This window comes from Rhinolophus sinicus, linkage group LG03, assembly GCF_036562045.2.
Source record: "Rhinolophus sinicus isolate RSC01 linkage group LG03, ASM3656204v1, whole genome shotgun sequence".
NCBI classification, from domain to species: Eukaryota; Metazoa; Chordata; class Mammalia; order Chiroptera; family Rhinolophidae; genus Rhinolophus; species Rhinolophus sinicus.
This window is the reverse complement of record NC_133753.1, coordinates 46,629,066-46,644,051: the sequence shown is the minus strand read 5'-3', so window position 1 is coordinate 46,644,051 and position 14,986 is coordinate 46,629,066. Positions and strand designations below refer to the sequence as shown.

General features: G+C 49.5%; 1 protein-coding gene across 4 annotated transcripts in view; it reads right to left on the bottom strand.

Annotated features, from left to right (window-relative positions):
- Positions 1-273: 273 nt before the first annotated feature.
- Positions 274-14,986, bottom strand: part of DAPK2 (death associated protein kinase 2) — a 113,721-nt gene continuing 99,008 nt past the window's right edge. For 3 of the 4 annotated variants that reach the window (XM_074327592.1, XM_074327590.1, XM_074327591.1), the window contains exons 9-10: positions 14,144-14,189; positions 9,233-12,772 (exon numbers count right to left, since the gene is read on the bottom strand). In XM_074327592.1, coding sequence (XP_074183693.1) covers positions 12,164-12,772; positions 14,144-14,189 — 655 coding nt within the window. In that variant the 3' untranslated portion in view covers positions 9,233-12,163. Of the gene's footprint in view, positions 951-3,506; positions 3,591-3,709; positions 3,800-9,232; positions 12,773-14,143; positions 14,190-14,986 lie in introns of those variants that run through there. The other variant, XM_074327593.1, reaches the window with a different exon arrangement.

Sequence of the window (14,986 nt, the reverse complement as noted above, 5' to 3'; positions counted from 1 at the left end):
GAGACATGATTCCACCCACACCAGCAGGGGTGACGGTCACAGTGGTAGAAGAGCGCAGGCACATATGCCATATCTGGGCTGATTTCCTCGGACTGAAAATCTTTAGGGAAGGATGCTGAAGGTAGGTGCCTCGGAGTCCAGAGGGGGTGGTTCAGTGTGATATACTTCTGAGACACTGTCCACTCAGCACCCCATCTCTGGGTGCTCCCCCAGAGTCATAGGCACCTGAGCTGAAGAAAATCAGATGGCGATAACCCTAAAAGAAGCCAAGCATCAGGTAAACCAGAAGTTTAATAAAAATGAAAAACAAGTTACAATACAGTGGCTGGCAATGGGCTGCTTTGGAAGGTCTGATAAGTTGGTCAGCCTAACTCCAGGTAGATTCTGGGAGGTCACAGGAATGGCCGCTCCCACCTCGATTCGTTTTGCTCACTTGTCTTGTTCCCGTGGGAGAGGCCTCTGTCTTCCTGGTATAATTTTTGACCAGGCTGCTTCTGAACTCCCTCATCCTGTGAGGGAATCTGCCTGATTCGGACCTTCCCCCATGATGATGATGATGCTCATTTACATTGTTTTCTTAAGTCCACACCCGCACCCCAGGTTCTGAGGTTGGCAGACAGGTGAGAGCCCATTTTATGGAGAATAAGAGCTTTGGGGACGCTGGAGCCTCATCCACAGGAAACAGCCACAGCTCCCGGGGTCTCCAGGCTCCCTGCAAACTCTTCTGAATCCTGCAGGCCCAAATCTCTTGCAAAATGTTCAGGAAAGCAGAATGCCTGGGATGTGGTGATGAGCGTGGACCAAGAGTCTGTACAGAGGGAGCCCCGCTGGGCCTGGGCCTCCCTGGTGGCCACTGATTGCCAGGCCAGTTAGGAGGTACTGCTCCTCCTCCGGGGGTGGAGGGCTTTCCTCTTGGCAATGTCCTCCTCGGTGTCACTCTCACAATTCCTCTGGGGGAAAAAAAACAGGGCCAGGGCAAGAGGGTCATGAAATGCCAGGAATAGGGCTGTGCTGCGCAACGGAGCCTGGTACACCTGGGACAGGGGCCTGCAAGCCAGGGAGTTGGATGTTGAGGGGAAGGTTGTTGTTCTGTCCTGAGGCAGGATGGGGCGGGGGGGGGGGGAAGGGGGAGGGATCCGAAGTGGTGCCACGCCAACTGCCATGAGCCCTCCTTCCCAGGAGAAAGGAAAACAGGCAGAGAGCATGTAGGGGAAACCAGGCACTAGGAGAAATCAAATGATAACAATCATGAAAATTATATCTGGTGGCTGCCACATAACCAAGACCACTTTGATATGTGGTCTGTGGGCTGATGGGTCTCCTGAACTCAGACTAGAGAAAAAAGGAGGGCAGGGAGGCACCAGGACCTCCCCAGACTGAGGGCCACCACTCCACACCCCGTCTTCTTTGACTGGCTTAGGCTGCACCTTGAGAAGCCTTGCCATGCAGTTTTTCCCGGGACACGGCTTCTGTGCTCCACTTATATAAAAGAGAAAAAGAGTAAAGTACATTCCATGGCTAAACCAGAGCTGAGGCAGCCACCCTGGAGGTCATGGTGCCTTTTTCATGCAGACTACATCGATCTAATCAAATTATTAACGTTATTAAAAGAAGTACTAATTCAGAAAGACTTAAGCAAGTCATAGAATCATTTGTAAGAGGTTTAATTTTACTAAGCATTAAAATTGCGAAGCAGTGGCACTGCATTTTAAAGTCTACAGGAGTATTTTTGACAATAATATTAGCTGCGAATACGTATTGAGCCCTTATCAGGCCAGGTTCTAAACAAACAGTTTTTTTTTGTTGTTTTTTTTTAGTTTATAAAGTTTTCTTTGGGAAAACTTTATAATAGAGGTCTGGGCCCCAATCCTTTTCCACTTGTAGGATGAGCCATTGAGTTTATGGTGCTGAGTGTTCAAGTGAAAACAGGGCTATTTTTAAATGTTTGCACAAGAACAAAAACTAGGATAGAAATTTACTGTCTTTTTGATACTTTCTGGTCCTCTTTCCCGATGGCCTGCATTATATCAGGGCAACTCAGGCGTGCCTGCTATCTGCCATGGGCCTTCCCGGGGCCCTTTCTCCTTCCCCTAGCCTAAGCCACCTGGAAATCCAAGGTCAAGATCAACTTTAGCCAAATACATCCTGGACCAAGCCCGGCTATAACAATAAAAATAACTCAAACTCTGCTGAACAGCAACTTTTTAGCATGCGTCAGAGCCAAACAATAAAAAAGTAAGTTTGGGGGGAAAGTCTGCCTATCATTACCAGGGATTTTCAGAGGGAGAGAGTCCTATCCCCATTAATAGCAAATGAAGAAAGAGGCCAGGGAAGAGACATGGCTTGGCCAAAGCCACACAGTTGTTTCGGACTGTGGAGTCATAAATCCTCAAGTCCTGGGCAAGAGTAAGAATATACAAGAGTTTGGGTTGAAGAAAGAGGACCCCAGGATGTGTATGTGGTGGGGGAGGCGCGCAGGGACCGTGCAGCGTCCTGGGGTGCAGCGTGCGTGCTCTGGGTCCTGAGGCTGCTCACAGCTCACTGCCCATCTGTCTCAGGCAGCTGCCTTCCAGCTCCTTCCTGAGCGAGAGTCACCTTCCATCCTGACCTGTGCCGTCCCAGACACTCCTGGGGCCCTCATCACACTCGGGGAGCAGTGGGGAGCATCTGTTCAGAGAACCTCTAACGCCTGAAGTACTTACACTGCATTCTGAAGCACTGGCACTGCATTTTAAAGTCTACAGGAGTATTTTCGACAACAATATTAGCTGCGAATACGTAATGAGCCCTTATCAGGCCAGGTTCTAAGACTGTGTCCTCATTTCATCCTTATGACTACCCTATGAGATAGGAACTCTTGTTCATCTTGTTTTACAAATGATAACATTTTGACATAAAGAAGTTAAAGTAATTTCCTCATAGTCACACAGCTAGTAGGTGGCAGATGTGAATCCTGGAAGTCTGGCTCCAGAGGCCACACTCTTGACCAGTATGTAAGTCCCTCAATTTAACTGGACACAAAACAATAACAAGCTAATCAAATATAAGTTGGCATCTAACTATTATTGTTATTATTACTATTATCATTATTAATCTAAAACAAAACAGAAATGGAACAATTGGAACATGAATAAAAACCCCCCTTCTCCAGCAGGTCTTTGGATTGTCAGGAATACATTTTGGATTGCCTGCCGTGGTCTGCTATCCAAAGTCCTCAGCATCTCCCACAGGCGACAAGTCCTCAGGGAAAGGCCGGGGCAGTGGAGCAGCAGCCACAATCTCTTGGAAGGCCTACCAGGAGAGGATTTAAGATCCTCAGAAGCTCACAATTCTCCTGTCACCCCCAGTGGCCCCCCAGAACACAAGTTCTCCACTAATCACAAAGTATAGAGGACAGGACCAGCAGATCTGGCTGGAAACAGTTAAGACCCATCCACTCCCCCTCACCCCCAAGCTCCAGGCCACCCCAGAATCCCACTGCAGAAGGGGGCGCTGCATTTACCCACCAGGGTTTCATCCGGCCTCAGGTGCACCTTCTTCATCAGAGAGCGGGTGAGGTGGTTACACAAGGATACGATGCTGAAAGAGAGCTGAGGGAGGGAGAGAAAAGGAACTGCCACATGAGAATGTGCACAGAGATCTCGGAGGGACCCAGGAACCCAACTGCACCCCTTACACCCCCGGCCTTCCGGCCTAAGCCCTGACTCACCTTCCACCGTCTGCGGACATACTGCTTCTTGAAGTTCTCCAGATTGACCACGGACTCCCTGCGCACCAGGGCTTGATGCTTGTCCACTGGCTGGGAGACAAAGCAGAGCATGGCAGCTGACACTGGGCTTCGATGGCAGCCACCCCCTTCCTGCAGAGCCCCCCTTCCACATCCCATCCTTAGCCTGAGCCTGGCACCTCCTTGCTGGGCAGGGTGCACAGAGGGACGTGGTACTGAGGGCAATGTTTACAGATGTCTCAGCTGTTCAGGAGATGGATGCCCTGGGTGCCCCTGAGCTACTGTTACACAGCCAGACACACCGAAGCCGACTGGCCTGGAGGCTCGGCTCCTCCACAGAAGAGTGGGAGGTAGGGCTTTCAATCACGGGTCACATTGGGGAAGGGTCACTGTACAGCAGTTGAGGATGCCCACTGTGTATTGGGCCCGATGGCCTAGCAAAATGGATGCTTTGTGGGCATAGAGGACATTAGCACGTACTCCATTCAAAAATAAATGAGGGAAATAGGGGCTTTGATGGGGGTCGGGAGGAGATAAGATGTGTAGTTGCCTTTCACAACCTGGCAGTCAAGGCTCAGCTTAAATCCTGACTTCTCCAAGAAGCCTGGCATGGCTTCTCTGAGCCTCAGTTTTCCCATTTGTAATATGGGGATAATAAACCACATTGGGTCACAGGGTTGTTTAGGATTAAATGCATGTGGGTGTGTAAAATGCTTAACCTAGAGAAGCTCAATGCCTTCTCCGTACTCTTTTTAAGAATTGACTTTATTTTATTTGAAAAATAGCTTTATTGAGGTATGTATGGTTGGCATACCAAAAAGACTGAACATATTTAATGTATACAGTTTGATGAGTCCATTCCCTCTTGAATTCCTCCCCTTTTGTAAAACAAGGTTATCCGAGATCAAGAGATCAAGAAATGAATTTCAGGGGTTCTATTAACTTCCTGAAATGGTTTGTAAATTTTAGTGTGTAAACTTGTACATGAATGTTCAGAGCAGCATTATTCATAACAGCCAAAAAGTAGAAAGAACTGAAAGGTGCATTAACTGATGCATGGATAAACAAAATGTGGTCTATCCACACAGTGGAACATTATTCATAAAAAGGAATGAGACACTGATACATGCTACACCATGGATGAACCTTGAAAACATGTTAAGAAGGCAAACATGAAAGAAGGCAAACACAAAAGGCTACATACTGTATGATTCTGATTACATAAAATGTCCAGAATGGGTAAATCCATTGAGACAGAAAGATTAGTAGTTGCCAGGGTGCAGAGAGAAGGGGGAATGGGAAACGCCTACTACAGGGTATGAAGTTTCCTTCTGGAGTGATGAAATGTCCTGAAATTAGATAGTGACGATCGTTGCACAATCTTGTGAATAGGCTAAAACCCACTGAATTGTACGCTTTGAAATGGTAAATTTATGGGATGTGAATTATATCTCAATAAAAAAATTGTACATATGTACAGATATACATTTCTTCTGAGGTGACAGCTTTCACCGATTCTCAAAGGACTCCACGACCTCAAGAAAATGAACTGCCCCGGACGATCTATAAGGTCCCATCCAGCTCTTTTTTCTCTCCACTCTGACAGCCTCCGCACAGCAATGCCTCATGTGGCACCTTAGGGAATGCTAAGTGAGGTCGCTCAGTTCCTGGGTGCTGGTCTTGTCTCTTCCCCACACTTGGAGCACACCTCCATTTTTGTTTATTTTTCACCATGGTGCCAGGCACCAGGCGAAACCAGTGTGCATTGCTGGCCCACACTGTTCTGGACGTACAATGTTCTCTCAGGATGCCCTTTCCATGTCCACCCAAACCCCTCCTCCTTGGAAAGCCTCTGTGTGTTTCAAAGCCCAATTCAAATGTGATCTCCAGGACAATGTCCAAGAAACAATATCTCCCTCCCCGGCAAGACCAAAACACATGTGAGAACCCTTATTATACATATCACCTATTTCGGTCCGCTCTGCAGTGGAGTCGTCTCACTAGCAGAAAACAACTTGAGGTCACAGAAAGAATTTCCTTCATGTGTTTTCAATGCCCCCTGCCCCACCTCCTCCCCACCCAGAGCACACAACAATGGGTGCTTAATAGTTGTATGGTTAAATTGTTTCCCTGGACTGCTGAGGAGACAAACTGGAATGAAATCCTAGGACCTGGGGCCTGCTCACTCCTGCCAGAAAGGCCAGGCACCTGGACCAGCCACCGTGATACCATGAAAGGGTGTGAGCATGACTCCCCAGGGCTCTGCCTGGGGTCAGCAGAGTTCTAGGAGTCAGGGAACAGGGAAGAGAGTGTGCACATCCTTGACATGGATGGAAGTTAAGAAAGCAAGGGGGCAATTCACCATCCCAAACTGGAACACAATGGTTTCATCCAAAGAGTGCAGGACAAAAGAGGAGAGGGGAAAGAGGAAGAGAGAGAGGGAAGAGAAAAGGAGGAGGGTGCTGAGGGGACCATCAGGCCAAGCTCTCCCCGTTCTTTCCTCAATTGGTCTCACCTCCTCTGCCACATCTGCAAGCCCGGCTCTGGGTCTAGGTCTTACCCAAAGGGAGACGCAAAAGAAGGCAGAGTCTGCCCGTGCCTTGAACCAAAGCCTTCCAGCAGCTTCCTGGCACTCTTGATGGAACCCAACAAGCCCACCAAGACCCCCAGGGCCTGTACCATCTGAGTCCTTCTCCAACTTGATTTCCTCCCTTTCTCCTTCCAGTCTGTGGTCCTTCAGCGACACCAGAGTCTGGGCAATTCTGACCAAGCTCCTAGGAGCATGTGTGGTGTCTCAGAAAAATGTCAGGAAGGTAGGCAAGAAGACAGAACGCTTTGGCTGAACTCAGATTTTGTTTTACAGATTTAAATGCCTTTGAAAAAGCCCAGCAGGGTGTGCTAGGTCAGCACGCACACCCACAGAGCCAGGAGATGAAGCAGCAGCCATCCTCCCAGGCATGAAAAAAAAAGGAACCCTGGCTTTTCAGAAGAGGCACTCCAGAAGATTTTCTCTAAATACCAGGCCTCCTCTAGAAACTCAAATAGATTGCAACTTTTCAAACCTCCATCTGTGCCATTTCTCCAGCCCCAACCTCCACTGACAGCCAGGAACACCTGAACACCCACTACCGTCTCCTGCCCAGGCCTGTCACTCAGCCCCTCCGCCTCCCCAATCTCCTTTATATAGGTGGCCCCTCCGTCTCTCCCTTTTGCTGGCTGTTTCACTGGCTGGAGCCTGGGCCCTGTAGGCTTTACCTCACCTCCTGAGAGGAGCACGTAGGCTTACAGGTGCCTGAGTCTCTGCCTCCTTATAAATGGCAGGAAGAGCTGTAGAAGGGATGTGTCCCTGCAGGTTGTCCCTGTACCAAACAAGCCAATGGAAAGAGGTAGGAATGCCCTTTGCCTTGCCTGAGTTGGTCTCACTTTTCCAAGTTAGGTCTTGGCAAGGACACACTCGCACTTTTAATCATCTCTCTGGGACCTTTTCTGAGCAATTTTTCACCCCCAGGAAAAGCTTCAAAAGCTCTCCCTCCTGTACTATTACAGAAGAGAGGTGATTTGAGAGACGTAACAATCAATGCCGCGTGTAGACTGTGTTTGGATCCTGATTTGAACAAACCAACTGTAACAGGACACCTTTGAGAAAAGTGGGGACATGTGAGCATGGAATGTGTGACCAGAGGATATTAAGGAATTACTCTTGATTTTGTCAGGTGTGATAATGGCACAGTGGTAATATTAAAAAGAAAGTCCTCATCAGAGATTCATGCTGAAGAATTTATGAATTAACCATGTCTGAAGTCTGCTTTAAAATACCCCAGGAAAAATAGTGGTGATGAATGAGAGAGGACTGGCCATGACTTGCTCACTGTTGAAAGTGGGGAACAGGTACATGGAATTCACTATACGATTCTCCATACTTTTGTGCAAGTTTTGAAAATTTCCTATGACAAAAAATTAAAAACAAAAACCCTCTCTAATTTCTATCATCTTCTCTTTAATCTCCAGTCAACAGTCCAGGTTTCTGACCCAAATCTGGGCTTATTCCTCCCAATTCTATGTGGCATGTTCTCCACAAGGCTACATTTGGGGTGGGGCGTTGAGGGGAGAACGTCCCTGAGAATGGTTCTGCCCTCTGCCACCCCTCTTACTCTTTCCCCATCCACATTCATCTCTGTCCTGTTTTCTGGACTTTTGGGTACCTTTATTTTATCACTTATCACGGCTTTTCCCATATCTCAGTTGGTTGGGTCCGCCTCTGCCCCAGACACTGAATCTTTATGGGTTGTCTTGTCCTTATCTGTCACCTCTCCAGAGCCAGAGCACAATCAGTGTTTGGTCAACTGAACTGGCTTCTTCTGCTCCTCAAATATGCCCACTGCTGAGTCTCCTTTCAAGGCAGAGTCTTCTCCACAGGCCAAGTTTTGCAGACAAAGGAGAAAAGGCCATTCAGCTAGACAGGCACTTAAGAGGCCGACAGCGGGGTGGTACCTGGGCACACAGCCACCTCCCACATGGGCTGACTGCGCTGGGTGATGGATGGAGTGAGGTGGGAAGACACCGTGTTCATTGCCACCTGAGGGGAGGGTGGGTGGTGTGGGGAGGGTGTGCATGAAGGAGACTCTGGCTTCTCCTGTCCTTATTGCTCTGCCCCACCGGTTACCATGCCATCGCCACGATTCCCAAAGCAAAGCGGAGTCATCATGTGCCCGTGCTTCAGAGCAGGGACAGGCTGCTGCCGTCCTCAGGCACCAACTCTCCAGCTTCCTTGGGAAGCATTATTCAGGAAGGTGTCACACACTCACCCTCCCTTTCCCAACAGCTCAGGATGGTGTTTGCATAGGGCCCAGAGGCAGACCTTTCATTCACAGCCTGGTGAATGAAAACTCTGACGGCAGATGGGCCTGCCCACAGAGCTGTGCCCCCAGGCCTCCCTCCCTCTAGGGACCAGTGCCATGGACACCTGGGACCATCAGCCTCACCGCTTGCCCTGAGCCTGCTGTTCAAATGCCAGCGGTGGGCATGCGGGGAGGAGTTCTGCAGCCTCTGGCTGAGCGCTCCAAAGGCCTCCTTGGGCTCCCCTCTGCACCAGGTTCTGATGCCAAAGGGTGACAGGAATTGGACTGGCCAGGTGACAGAAGAAGGCCACAGTCTTCTCTGATTTCCCTGAAAGACTTGAGGGCCTTTCTCAGTTCACTTCAATTTGTCTTTGGAAACTCTTGGTACAGAAAACGATCTGTTTATAAAACAGCTAAATGACAAGTCATTAACAACTGGATGTGAACACAGAGAGGATGATTCCATTGAAAGTCTCTTATGGTTCCCACTAGCTGGGTGCCTTTAGACAAATCCTGTCCTGTCAAATGCTGTAAAGTGAGGGTGTCTGGTGGTTTACCTCTGAGGACCTCCCAGCACAGACAGTGTGTGGCTGATGCCCACAATCCTAAAATAAGCACTTCTCCCTCCCTCTTCTCAGTCTCCCTAATTCAAACCATCATCCACACCTTACTCCTATATCGCATTTTATTTCGACCTTCACAAGAAAGTTTCCCCTGTGTTGCTCAATTGGGAGGTTCCCTTTCTCTGGGAAATCTGGCCGTATAAGGTCAAGGTCTGCTCGTATTTGCCGTGTCTTCTGCCAAATGAGTACGTTGTGTCCCATGACAGAGCAGTAGGTTCTTGGAGATCATAGATGGGTCATTTGTACCAATTCTCCCAGGCAGGGCATAGGAAACAGCTTTGTCATCTTCCACGGATTCCAAGATGCACCTTTCTTTGGATCTCTGAAGTCAGGACTTGTCTCCCAATCGATGACATCATGTCCTTACTGTAGGCCTGAAGAGAAGGCAGGTGTCCGAGAGAGGCCCCCACTGCTTCTGCCAGCCACCAGGGACCAGCCAGCCTCAGACTGCTTGACATTAGATTCTCTGCTTGAGGTTCCTTTGGATCACGCTGATTGTGCAAGTTCAGAAGGCAAACCCGCATGAGGACCACCAACCTGGGGCTCCTATTCTCAGGGGATGATTTTTCATCCTGCCACCTAGTGTCAAGGTTGGTATACACATGTTCCCTTGTTTTCCCTTTCTCCTGGTGGCTTTATTTCTCACTTGTCCTCTCAGTGAAAATGTCCCAGCTTTGTGTGTGTGGCATCTCCTATTGAACTTCCCATCTTGGGCTTTTTATCTTTCTTATTTTTGATACATAAAATAATGATGCTTCTTATATTTGATGAAAATATGGTTTCTTATATTTGATGACAAAATTCTGTTACAAATATTATATATGATATTTGAAATGACCCAGCATGCTAATAGAAAAGGAGGTAGAAATGGTTGCATGGGATCAAAATCTCATGTCTCATCCTAAACCACTTCCTGTCTGTGCTGCTCACTGGGCAACCCCCCCCCCACCGCCCCCACCCCAGCACCTGTCATTCGTCATGGCTCCCATGACTCTTGGGATAAAGGCAGAGCTCTTTAATATGGCAAAGCCCTGCTGGTCCTGCCTCCTCTCCAGCCACATCTACACCACACTCTTATTCTTTCCCCTCCAGCTTTCCTTCTATCTGCACAGGTTCAGCCTCCCATTCCCCTGCCACCACAGAGCCCTGGCATGACAGCTCTGTAGGGAACAATTCTTTCTCCCCATTTGCCTAGCTGATCTCAGCTCTAGCGTCATCACCTCAGGGACATCATCCCTGACTAGATCATACCCCCAATGCATGCTCTTGCAGTACTGAATACTTCTCTTTCAAAGCGTGTGTCCCAGCTGCAGTTCTACATTTCTAGAATGTTCTTAATTAATGTTGGAATCCTTCACTGGACTGAGAACTCCATTAAGGCAGGAAACATGGCTGTTTTCATCAACTTTGTACCCCCAGTGCCAAGCTGAGTACCTGACAGTTGGTAGCTGCTTAGAAATTATTTGTGGATGCATGGATGGATGGATGGATGGCTGGATGGATGGATGGATAAATTTGGGTATAACCTGCCCCAGCAGCAGAGAGTAAACTCCTGGAGCCTGGGGCAGTTAGGGGAAGCAGAAAGAACAACAGACTTATCATCGGGACACCTCCAATTTTGCCATTATGACCTCGGGCAAATCACATCCTGTTTCCTCATCTCCAAATTGTGAATGACCTTTACCCCGCCTATCTGACAAGGGTGTTTTGTGAGTCTGTGAAGACACGGAAATGATACATCTGTTCCCCCACCCCCGTGATTCTAGCGCAGCACTGCAGCCACACTCCAGGCTCTGTCTATGTGAGCTGGTCGACTGGCCCCTCCTCCAGGGAAAGGGTGATGAGATCCTGCAGTCCCCAGGAGGGGTACGCAAAGCCTGGGGTCATGAAGTGACCACCGAGCCTTGTGCTTCCCAGTCTTAACTTCCACCCTCTTCAAAAACTCTCATGGAGTTTCTCGGAATTTCAGGGCCCTGTGCCCTCGATGCATAAGAAAAGGAACCTCCTTGTTGAGTCCCTTTTGGTTTTCATTCCCAACAGAAGGTCGGAGCCCTTAGCCAGAAAGCTGGAGACGGGTGAGATGTTGCCTCTCCCCTCCTGCTCTGCGGGCTGATCTTCAGACAGGCACTGAGCTATGCTTCTAGGACACACTTCTAGGGACCATCGTGTGAAGGTGAGAGGCATTCCACCTACACCTAGCAGAATACGTGAAGCTGCTTACTTTACCTCTGAATATGAAGGTGGATATTTACGGCAAAGCCTCACAATTTTTTCCCAGGTGTCTCATCTTAGAGTGCGGCATCCTGAGTTTCTGTTTCATCTGGGTCAACTAGCTATAAATGACTCTGGGTAAGTCATTTTCTCGGAGTCAATTTCCTCATCAGTTACATGAATGAAAACAATACTAACAACAACAGTAACACCACCCACCTTCCTGTCTCACAGAATTCTTTTAAGGATCAAAGACAAGTGCTTGGTAAGTGATGTCCGTACAAACGAAAAGTAATATTTTCTCTGTGCGTTTTAAATCCCTCCTTTTGCAGAAGGAAAGCACCAAACTGACTTGCTGTCACCTCTAGTTAGCTCAAATATTACCCAAGATCTGCAATCCATCAGGCATATAGGTGGGGAGTGAGAGGGCACACGTCCATCATCACAAATCAGTTGTCAAGCATCTCCCCAGGACCAGTCATCCTCCCTCAGGAGAAGGAGCCATAAAAGGTATTCATCCTCAATTGTTTTCACAGCTTGGCTGCCCTGCCAGCTGCACCCTCCAAAAAAAACAGGTTGCAGAGAGGAGGTGCAGAATGAATAGCTAGCTAGCACCTCCGTGATGCTGGATTCTGTGAAGGTGATACAAAGCTATGCTACGGACACACATTCCTGCAGGATAATTCTAGCCGATGCCCAGGAGGGCAGTTGGGGACATGCTTCTGCAAGCCACCCAGGACGCATTACTGACTAGATCCCGGGGCTCAGAGCTTCAAGCCAGCCAAGACTTCCTTGCTGCCTGATCTGTTGAGCAGCTCCACTAGGGACTCACTGGCGTCCCAGCGGAACACGGAGCCCAGGCCATCTGTGCTCCCACTCTCCAGCTGGAAGCTGCCCACCAGTTCCTGGATCCACTGTAGGTCTGCTGACAGCTCCTGCCTCAGGGCATCAAATTGCACCTGCAGATGGTCCAATTTCCTGGCCATGCTTCCGAGGCTGGACCCTGTAGCCTGGATGTCTTCTCCCAGGAGCTTCTTCAAGGACTCCACTTTGCGGAACTCATACCTCAGCTGCGACAGGTCGTGTCGGGCACTCTCGCTCTCCTCTCGGTACCAAGCTTCCTTCTCGTTGAAGATGGAGACCAGGGCCTCCACATCATCCTGGAGGGTGTCATGGGCCCCTGACAGGGCACGGCATCCCTGGTCTACCCAAGCCACGTCCTCTACCACACGAGCAAAACGCTCGAAGTTGACATAGGTGTTATTGGGGGGCATGCTTGAGTGGCATTTGAGGGTGTACTCTCTCAGGCGCTTGGTCTTCAGCTGGGTGGGCTCTGTCTTCCGTTGTTCCGGGGCTCTGACTTCCCCTTTGGACTGGTGGGTATTTAGACAGAAGAGCCAGAGTTAATTTGATGCCTGCTCCAAAGGGCAATTGGAGGTGCAGGCGGAAGGCACACGAGCAGTCTCTTTGGCATTCACTGCATGCATCAGGCCATGGGGAGGGCCAGGCTGGGATGAGGACCCCCACAAACCATAAGCAAGGTTGAGGAGGACAGAGGTCCTGCCTGCACACTCACGTCAGGGCAGGGTGGTCCACGGCCATTAGAGGGTCTTCACACGCATAGCATTTAGGGCGCTCACACAGACAAGCAGCCTACAGCAGGACTCTGCAAGTATCCACACAAGGCCATGGCTGACAGCAGGAGGCTGAGGGGCCCTGCACCTTCTGGGCCAGTCAGCTCCCTGTGCCTCAGCAGCACTCAGCAGGCTGAGCAGGGAGGCAGTCCGAGAGACTTGTTAGCTCTGTGCCTTGGGCCCACTCCAGACCTGGAGGGCCCTTGGCCTTCCCCATCCTTCAACGAACAGAGAAACCCGACCTTCTCCAGAGCACTCCAGCCCTCCCCACGCTCCACCTTCCACAGGCGTCTACCCCTTCTCATCTGCACCCTCAGACATCCTCCTCAGCCCTCTCATTTAACTCCAGGTGAACGGGAAGTCAGACGACGTCCCTGGGACTGCACATCTGGTCAGTCAACAGAACTAGGGCCAGATTCCCCGTCTTCTGATTCCCACCCTCCCAAAGGGCTTTTAGCACCTTACTCTGTCGTGACTAGACCACAAGACCCTCCGAAAAACCAACAGCTGGAAGCGCAACTACAAAGCCTACAAAGCGGGTTAGGCAGGGCGTCACCTCTGTGCCCCGCCCCTCCCCAGAGTGTAAGGTATTGCCCTAAAAGAATGGCTGCCTCTCCTCCCCAACAGGCCTCCATCTCGCACCCCTATTCCCTGAGGTCTTGAGGAGTCTGAGGAAGCGGGGTGACTGGTTTGCATATCAGAGCCCAGAAAGTCAGAAAGAAGGAGCCCTGGTTACAAAATTGATGTTTTTCATTGTCACTGATCTCTCTACAACTGGGGAGTCCTGATTTCTGCTTTGAGAATGATGGTGACATGTCATCTCACATAGAACACTTTGTAAGATGGCACCAAAGAAAAAAGGGTTTCAACTTGGTTTGTGAGGGTTGCAATTCATAAGCCACCTGAACCCGTGAAATATAAACTTAAACCTATAAACCTAGTTGAACAAGCCCCAGACCCTTCAGAGCCCCCGACTAGCTTTCATCCATGCCCAAGGGTCAGTGTTTCAAGCAAGGCCTTTCCAGGGCCCTCTGCATAATGCTATCCAGCCAGCCCCGGCGACAGAGCAGGGACCTGCCTGCTCACTGCAACTCATCAGCATGCCCTTACCATGATCCAGGGGTGTCTGAGAGCCTCTTGGATTGTGAGCCGTTTCCTGCAACAAGGATCAAAAACAGCCATGATTCATGAGGACAGAAGCTGAGGACAAAGTCTTCATTCTTACGCTTCTTAGACCTGCACTTTGGCATTCTTTGACCACTGGCATCCAATCAGAATCATGGGGGATACAGAGATGGATGGGGAGCTGGCTGAATTCCAAGCACTCCAGAGAAAGTGGTCCGGGCAGACCCCGCAATAAGGTGACATTACATAAACCATTCTCTTTGGTCCCCAACTTGAAGGCCCTAATGTCACACTACAGGGAGTCTTACGTGCTCTTTTGAGTTTCCAGTTTTCCATCGCTAAATCTTTGGTCTCTGTTTTGCTATTTGTCTCCCAGATCCCTTTTCTACTCTGCCCTGCTCTGCACCCAGGTAGGGTGATCCTACCTAGCACTGCCCTTTGACAGGGAAATGAAGGCCCTGTACTTTAGAGGATGCTTCTCTGACTCTCTCTGATGTCTGTGGGACCAAGAAGACATGGCTTTCTAGAGTCTGTGGACCCTACTCCTAACCCATCAAGGCCATGCTCTGGGCACCCAACACCCTACAGTTCCTTTCCCATCTCCTGCTTTGATCCCACAGCCATGGGGTTCACCCTGGGACCTGAAGAAGGGGTAGGATTATCGTGTCTCCTATTCTCCCACTTACTGGCCTCTCTGAGCTTATCTCCCCCAACTCCCAACTGAACTGGCTTGAAAACTCCATCACATTTCTTTTCAAATCCTAGTTCCAGCTGCCTTTAGAAGAGACTGCACAAAACAATAAACCCTAGAGAAACCCAGGCTGACTT